General features: G+C 39.3%; 3 protein-coding genes across 3 annotated transcripts; 1 reads left to right on the top strand and 2 right to left on the bottom strand.

Annotated features, from left to right (window-relative positions):
• Positions 1-117: 117 nt before the first annotated feature.
• Positions 118-1,133, bottom strand: LOC146464043 (uncharacterized; the record flags this gene model as incomplete). The annotated part of the gene is made up of 2 exons (XM_085083825.1): positions 1,053-1,133; positions 118-922 (listed from the first exon to the last, which is right to left on the bottom strand). Coding segments are annotated over exons 1-2 (886 nt in total), but the record flags the coding sequence as incomplete, so codon positions are not given.
• LOC146464042 (uncharacterized) lies at positions 991-2,304 on the top strand. The gene has a single exon (XM_085083798.1). The coding sequence runs from the start codon at positions 1,132-1,134 to the stop codon at positions 2,128-2,130; it is 999 nt and encodes a 332-aa protein (XP_084939924.1). The 5' UTR covers positions 991-1,131; the 3' UTR covers positions 2,131-2,304.
• Positions 2,305-2,342: 38 nt separating this feature from the next.
• Positions 2,343-6,917, bottom strand: LOC146464041 (solute carrier family 49 member 4-like). The gene is made up of 4 exons (XM_085083815.1): positions 6,595-6,917; positions 3,869-3,959; positions 2,984-3,243; positions 2,343-2,439 (listed from the first exon to the last, which is right to left on the bottom strand). The coding sequence occupies exons 1-4, from the start codon at positions 6,884-6,886 to the stop codon at positions 2,357-2,359; spliced, it is 726 nt and encodes a 241-aa protein (XP_084939941.1). The 5' UTR covers positions 6,887-6,917; the 3' UTR covers positions 2,343-2,356.
• Positions 6,918-8,038: the final 1,121 nt, after the last annotated feature.

Genomic DNA, 8,038 nt, shown 5'->3' with positions numbered 1-8,038 from the left:
TGGTTGTAGCAATTTCCAGTAATTTGGCAAGCTGATCCTTCTGCAAGTTAAGGCCGTAGGTCTTGTTGAACCAATCGTTGGTGAACGCTTTGTGGACTAGGATGTTAATCGTCTCACTCAAAGGTACGTTGGTGAAAAGTGATGTCACATCATAGGAGACTAAGATGTCATCCTCATTCACGGAAATGGTACGGATTTCATCAGCAAAAGCAAAGGCATCAGTGATTGTGTAGTCATTGATGGAGAGTGGCTTAAGTTTCTCTTCGAGCCATTTGGCGAGATTGTAATTGTAGGCGCCAGTTGCTGATAAAATGGGTCTCATACTCAGTGTGGCTTTATGGGTCTTCGGAAGGCCATACAAGTGTGACAATCTGGAACTCTTCGGAGAAAGCGAGTTAGCGATCTCTTCAGGTAGAATTTGACGTAAGGCTGTGCGCAACTCTTTTTCTTTCTGTAAGAGCGGGTGGAAATGTTGAGCTGGACGTCCACGCCTCTTTGGTCGCTTTTCATCAACATGTACGAACTTAGAAGTGTTATTGATTGAAGCAGCGCTTAGAAGACGGATGTATTCGGTCTTGTCCATTACCACTACGCCAGAACCTTTATCAGGCTTGGTGATTATGATGTCGTCACGTTTCTTCAAGCGATTAAGAGCATTCAAAAGAGCCTTTGGTGGTTTGGGGCTTGTACGATGGATATAGTTCAAGGCGATTGAGCGTAGAGTTGAGCTTGCCAGTTCCTTCTCAGAATCATCCAACAACGGCTCTATTTTCCAATATGCTTTCTCAAAGCTCGCATGTATGTCGATGGGCGAGACCTTTTGTGGTACTGAAAACTTCAGACCTCTGCAGATAAGAAGCTTCTCGAAGAACGTAAGGCGATAAGAAGATAGGTTGTTTACATGCTCATTGACATCAAGCTTCTTTGATATTAATCAAACGTAGAATCAACGTACCTTTGAGTGAGACGATTAACATCCTATTCCACAAAGCGTTCACCAACGATTGGTTCAACAAGACCTACGGCCTTAACTTGCAGAAGGATCAGCTTGCCAAATTACTGGAAATTGCTACAACCAACCAGCTTTTCCAGTTCAATGGTCTTTTGTACGAACAGACTGATGGGGTGGCCATGGGCTCCCCTCTTGGTCCTCTGATGGCTAATGTTTTTATGTGTCACCTGGAAGAGAAGCTCTCCCGTGATGGTCTGATGCCTGACCTGTACAAACGTTACGTGGATGATACCCTGGCTAAAATGCCTAGTGGTGACGCTGCCTCTGAGTTTCTCAATACTCTGAATGGTCTCCATCCCAGCATGAAATTTACAATGGAACTCCCTGTCAGTGGTAGGATTCCTTTTATTGGCATTGAAATCATCAAGTGTGGGACTAAACTTGAAACTCAAGTTTACAGGAAACAAACGAACAGTGGCTTACTCTTGCATTACCATAGCCATACCGACAAACGATACAAGGTGTCTTTAGTGAAAACAATGTTACATCGCGCGTACGCTCTATGTTCCACAACAGAAGCTTTCAATTTAGAATGTAACAAATTGCGCTCAATTTTCAGTCGCCTAGATTATCCTAGGGCTCTCATAGATTCCATCATTAGTAATTTTCTTCGTAATGTATCGGAACAGGCAGCGGAAGAGAAGCCTGAAGGCGGTCGTAAGATCAGAATTATCCTTCCTTTTAAGGATCAAGTAGCTGCCAATGCGGTTCGCAGGCAATTTAACGACCTAAGTAATAAGATTGGCCCCATATTGCAGCCAGTTTTTGTTAGTAGGAAATTAGAACATGATCTTAAGCCTAGGGAAGTTAAGCCGTCGATTGTGAATCAGCAATGCGTTGTTTACTATTTTGCATGTGATCTGTGCGATGCAGATTATGTCGGCTATACAGCCAGACACCTTTTTCAACGCGTTGCTGAGCACAAGAACTCGGCAATTGGCAAACATTTTCTTGAAGCTCACGGGAGCAAACACCTATTGAATCAGGGCCATTTTAACATCTTGAGAAAGTGTCAGAGCAAATTCGATTGTTTGGTATTTGAAATGCTGTACATCAAGAAACTTAAGCCTTGCTTGAACACTCAAACGGACTCTATACGTGCGAAACTTTTTGTTTAACCGGTAGCATTCTTCAATGCTACTATTTTAATTAATATCTATTGTCCATTTTTGTATTTATAGCCGCAATCTTGCATTTTTAATTTCACTTGATAATGATGTAATGTACATCGAAACGTCGTGTTTTTTAACCTTTTTATAATGTTTTTACGAAACGTTTTATCGCAATTTTTTATAGTCAAATGTTTTTCTAACTTGTCTTTGCTTCTTCTTATTATACAATAGTCTATAAATTAAAACACTTGCCAATGTACATGTATAACATGATATGATGCCTGGCGGTGGATACTGCGTCATCCCAAGACATTTCTGTGCAGTGAATGAAGAGAAGAGAAGAAAGTTACACATGGCTTTCTTTTTGCAACTGTTGAAGTTGCCAAGTACTGTACATAACTGCAATGATTTTCTATCTCTCAAATAATAAAATCCCTAGCAACTGGTATCGGTAACCTTTTAATCAAGACTTGCATTATAACTGTGTGATAATTAAGCTATCTGCACCAGTGTTGCAGAGGTCACGGGTTTGAATCCTATTCAAATGCTGAAAGTTCCCTAGTACATAATAAATTGTAATGGTCTTCCATCCATCAAATGGCATTTAAAAGCCTGGAACAACTCAAAGCCAGTAGAATATATTTTAAATGTGTATTTTAAAACAACAGTAATGAACTAGTAAGCACTAATTGATAGCTTTTGATGAAAAAATAATCCAGCATTATTAAGATGCAGGTCAATACACAAATAATAATATTTGGCCCATTTCTAAACAACTATTTTTTTTTATAACAAATTATCTCTTGCACAATAATTAAAAGCCTTTCGAATCATACTGATATAACAAATGAGACTTAACTGTTTGAAACATTATTGACATCAGCAAGGCTCTCCTGCAGTTCTTTGGTTGCATTGGGTCTATTGGCAACTTCTGACGGATTTAACACAAAAGGGCCAACACCAAAGGACACCGATATGCCAACATAACTCATCAATGAAGCTATTGCTGTTGCCGTCGCTCGCTGATGAGGTGGAAACCAGGTTGATGACACCAAAGGAGGTGCTCCCATAGCAACAGGTGCGGCAAGGTCATTAAGAAATTGACCTGTATGTATCAGCCTAACCATGGAATAAAAATTTAAAACTGCATTTCAGAGATCTACACTGTACAGGTGGAGAATAGTGATGAAGTGGTAAGCACATTAACTCTACAGACTTTTAAGACAGCCATAAGTCTCTGCAATTTGTACCATTGCCTCAAGGATAAACAGCCATATTTCTGAGAGGGGGAATTAATTGAGCAAATGCCTGAAAAAATCCTGCAAAGTGTTTACAAGATAAAAAAGTTGATGGATATGTACATGTTACTACAAATTCAAAAAATGACCAGCTACCAGTTGGCTTGATGGCTCAGTTGGTACTGGGCACTGCACCAATATTGCAGAGGTCATTGGGTTCAAATCAATACATACTGTAGTTTCTATATTTTAGTTTGTATAATATTATAACTCTGTAATTTAGCCTTACAGGCTGCAATGAGTTCTTAATTAATAAACGGTCATTATTATTTATTATTAAACCACATACAGTGTATTTCAAGCCTGGAATTTTTTTTCAGGGTCTCTTTTCACAAGATACATAACTTCAATGATCATTCACTTATCATATCTTTACTGCAGTTGCTGCATGGTCAGAAGAGCTGGCTGCCGACAACTAATGACAGCCCGGATTCAACTCAACTCACCATGTAGCTGGTTCTGGTTTTGATGTGATACAGCGTAACCCAGTTCCAGCAAACATAAGCGCAACAGTTATCAGCACAGAGACCCTAAGACCTGTAATAAAATGTAAAAAATTATGTAGAAATATAAGACACAGAAATGAACATCCAAAATTAATATTCTTAGGCTCCATCCACACATCTAGGGTTTTTGTCTTCTATGCATAAATGATGAAAATAGTCATCACAAGTGCATAGCCACTGTTTTCCAGAATAAACTGTGCACATGAATGCAGCACAAGTGGCCGGGTGAATAACAACTTGAATATCTTAATCATGCATAATTATCAAGTCAACCAATCAGTGCTCCTGACTGGATTCTGAACAAATTTGCATCATAAATATGGAATTACCAACTGAAGTAAATCATAGATGCTCTCTCCTTACAAATCCCCTCAGTAGCAGGAGCCTGCTGTATTTGAGGGCTATTTTTGTGTGAAGAGGATACATATGATATGTATGCTCTTCACACAAAAATAGCCCTCAAATACAGCAGTGTCAACCTCTCATTGCTGGCTCTGATATGCATGTTTTTCACAAACACTGATGTCACATCATTGGACCCTGTCTACAATAGTGCAAAATAATGTTGAACTCACATGCGGTGTATGATCTGTGCATATAAATTATTTCACAATTTATTACGTAAGTTTTAATATTTTGTGTATTTTAAAAATTATTGAACATTTCATTGTTTTCATATGGACTGGTGAAAAATAATTTGTAGACAATAAATTGATTGCAGGTTCACGTGGATGTAAGCACAGGTTCCTAGTTTGGGAAATCCACTTTTTAAAGTTCGTCATCTACTTGCTAAACGCCCAAGTGACTGGATTAAAAAATTTCATTTTAGGAGCATTAAATACATGTGGACAGGACCTTATTGTGAGCAGGACATTTTAGGTGGGGAGATGGATTTGAGAAAACCCAAATCTGGATTATCAGTTATCAGCACATCCGAATCTGAATGCGAATCCGAATCTGGATCATGGTGCATCAAAGGAACCCCAGAGGGTACTCCGGATTTCAAGTGACGGGGATGATCGAGTGGGGGCAAAAGTCAAAACCCAAAAAAATCCCTAGGGCTTCCAACAAAACCCAAAAAAGTCCCTTGCATCTAACCCCCAAAAAATCCCATGCCGAATTTCCGATCCACCCCAGCCTTAAAAATTTTCAGAAAGCATTAAATGATATAACACAAAAAAAAGAAACATTCGCAATTGAATGTTTGTGTTTGTTTATTCATCATACCATCTGAAGTTATCTTTTCCACATCTTGGGACTCAACACTCAACACTCGAGACATCCAAGAACACCTTCTGTTTCAACGATAACATTATGCAGAATGAAAACGTGGCCGGCACTACCGCGAATCTTCAGATTGTTTTGAATACCCAAAAAAATCCCTACTCAAAGCCACCCAAAAAAATACTTGCCAAATTTTCCTGCCCAAAAGAAATCCTGGAATCGAAAATTTCAAACCCCAAAAAATTCTTCGATCATCCCCGCCACGTGAAATCTGGAGTACCCTCCACCCATTGGAAAGGGGAGGGGGAACAAATCCTTACCCAGAGTGGATTCCTCAGTTCCTTTGATAGACCATGATCTGAGTGATCTTGGATCAAATGACCATATTGAAGGTTTTGTGGAGAACGTGAACGAGGACGGTGAATTTTTCATTTTCTTTCTTAACTTGTACGCCACTCCTACCAATTTGTTTCCTGGATAGTTCGCCATTTTTTGTAAAAGTTGAGCGAGTTGAAATAATTTCGAAGTAGCACAAATGAAATTAAGATATATTTTCGGGTGACGTTTTCATTGCCATTGCCGTCGTCGTTGCTTAAGCTCCCTATTGGCACTTTCACTATACACTTTGCTGACTCCATACAAACTCTTCTAACTTTCCCTCAGTTCTTAACTCTATGGGTATCTGACGTTTTTGGTGTAATAAAAATTACTGCGGTATGCAGGCCGCGCTTCCCTGCCTGGAATTCACAAGGGATAAAAAGCAAGAAAATTGTAGGTATACGTGTGTCACGTTTGAAATACCATCTGCGGAGCAAAGAAGCCTGAATAGCTACATGTGCCCCCTTAGTGCTTGTACACTCGTATCTGAGATCCTGCAAACCTGCGACATGCAAGAATCAAACATAAGGTCACCCATTCTGAGATGTATTTGGTATGAATTTAATGCGTTACGCTTTATGCTAATCGGATTGACCTTATTCATAAAATGTACACGTACTGTTTACCTTTGCACGTGAAAGTAGCTCGCACCAACGTAAATATGGCTTGTGCCTTAGCGCCTTCTAACTTAACTCTTCTTAACTAAGCTTTAGCAAACCTCAATTTGCACCAAGTCAAATTAGCACATTTCACATTGGGGGAGCTAACCTTCGACACAATATGCGCCTTTTGCTTAGTGTAAAATCAAAGCAGAGTCATTATTGGCCCGTATAGACAGCAATTTGAAGTAACTACCGCCAACTGCTCTGCAAGTCCCGTACAGCACAGGACTAAAGAGACAATAAGCTGCAATAACAGACGAGACGATCACAGGTCGCGGCCGGCCCCCAAACGGGCAAAGATCCAGCAGACCGTAAACGCGCGCACATGCGATAACACATCCGAATTCCGCCTATTAAAATCTTCAAGCTCAACGTTTCTTGAACAAAAATATACAAGCATACCTTTCACGTCCAAAAGCCAGGAAAAGATCAAGAACGATACGATGTAAGCGATCGGTCCCCAGTTCTCGAGCAAGGCTATTGTTCCATCGGTCCAGCCAAAGACGTCCTCGGCAGATCCAGTTATTGGACCCCAAGTATTCCACGCGGCCGCTTGTACCCCAGCTATCAGAGAGAAAACTGCTAAAATATACCATCTTCTGTGATAAACTCCGCACGATTCGGTGACAGTGTCTAAACGATCTCTTTTGGACGAGAGAAAACTCTGACTGGCGGATAGCAGACTGTCCGCCATGGTCAACAGCTCAAGATTGTTTACGAATGAAATCTGAGGAGTCGCCTGATTAGTATCCCAGTGAGTGGGACCGGTGGGGGCAGTGATGGGTGGGGAGGGTCGTGGCTGTTGTGGATTAAAAACAAAATTTCTTGAAAGAGACAAAGAACTGAAATGAATTTACAGGGCAGGAAAAGTAACTCTTTAATAAATGTCTTTCATCAAAGCCATCCATTGCTAGCCACATTCAGGAGCTTATCAATAATTCAGGGTACTGATTAATTGCATGCACAGGCAGTATGCTCTTACAGTAATGGGCTGATGCAGGACTCTAACCTCACTAGGGCATGTATCATTCTTTTACAGTAGCTTGTCCTAAACTTTAGAAACTTTTGCCTCTTGCAATAACAAGTATCCCTTCTGTTTAAATAATGTGAAGAAATCGCTCAAGGAATTTTATTCCAGAATGCCTTCCGGTAATCTTACTTTAACATGTTAAATCTATCAATTAACCATTCGTTTTCATTAAATTTTGTTACTTTCACTTTTGCTTTTAGTTTTAGTAGGTTTTATGTACTTCTTTATAAATATAATAATAATTTGTTATTGTATTCATAGTACTTTTTATATTTTTAATATTTAGTATATTAATTTTCTCATTTTGAAGTGCTGATAAAAAAATTCATACTAATATTGGGTTAGGTTGATTGTTAATTATTATTAAAAAAAAGATTGGTCGTCAGGTTACTCTATCCTAGTCCCAGAGGTTTTCTTTCTTCTTTCTCTTAAAACAAAATTAAGCCATGACCAGAGTCAGTTAGGTTAGATGGAGAGCAAGAGAAAGTTGATTTTGTAAATATGTTTAAACATGAGCAGCAGTGTTTTATCAGGATTTAAAACCAAGAGGCACAGCCTAGTGGTTTAAGACCCAATAAAACATGTGCTGCAAGCTGTTTGAACAGTTGCTAAAACATTCCTGTTTTATTGGGATTTAAAACCACGAGGCACAGCCGAGTGGTTTAAGACCCAACAAAACATGTGCTGCAAGCTGTTTGAACAGTTGCTAAAACATTCCTGAAAAAGCATGTGTCAAGAGAGTTCATAAAAATTATACTTTTGTGAATGTTTGAAATTAGAATACGAGAAAAACATTAGACACCGCATACTAATAAG

Source organism: Pavona decussata, unplaced genomic scaffold (genome assembly GCF_977016875.1).
Source record: "Pavona decussata unplaced genomic scaffold, jaPavDecu1.1 SCAFFOLD_170, whole genome shotgun sequence".
NCBI classification, from domain to species: domain Eukaryota; kingdom Metazoa; phylum Cnidaria; class Anthozoa; order Scleractinia; family Agariciidae; genus Pavona; species Pavona decussata.
This window is presented reverse-complemented; position numbering and strand designations above follow the sequence as displayed.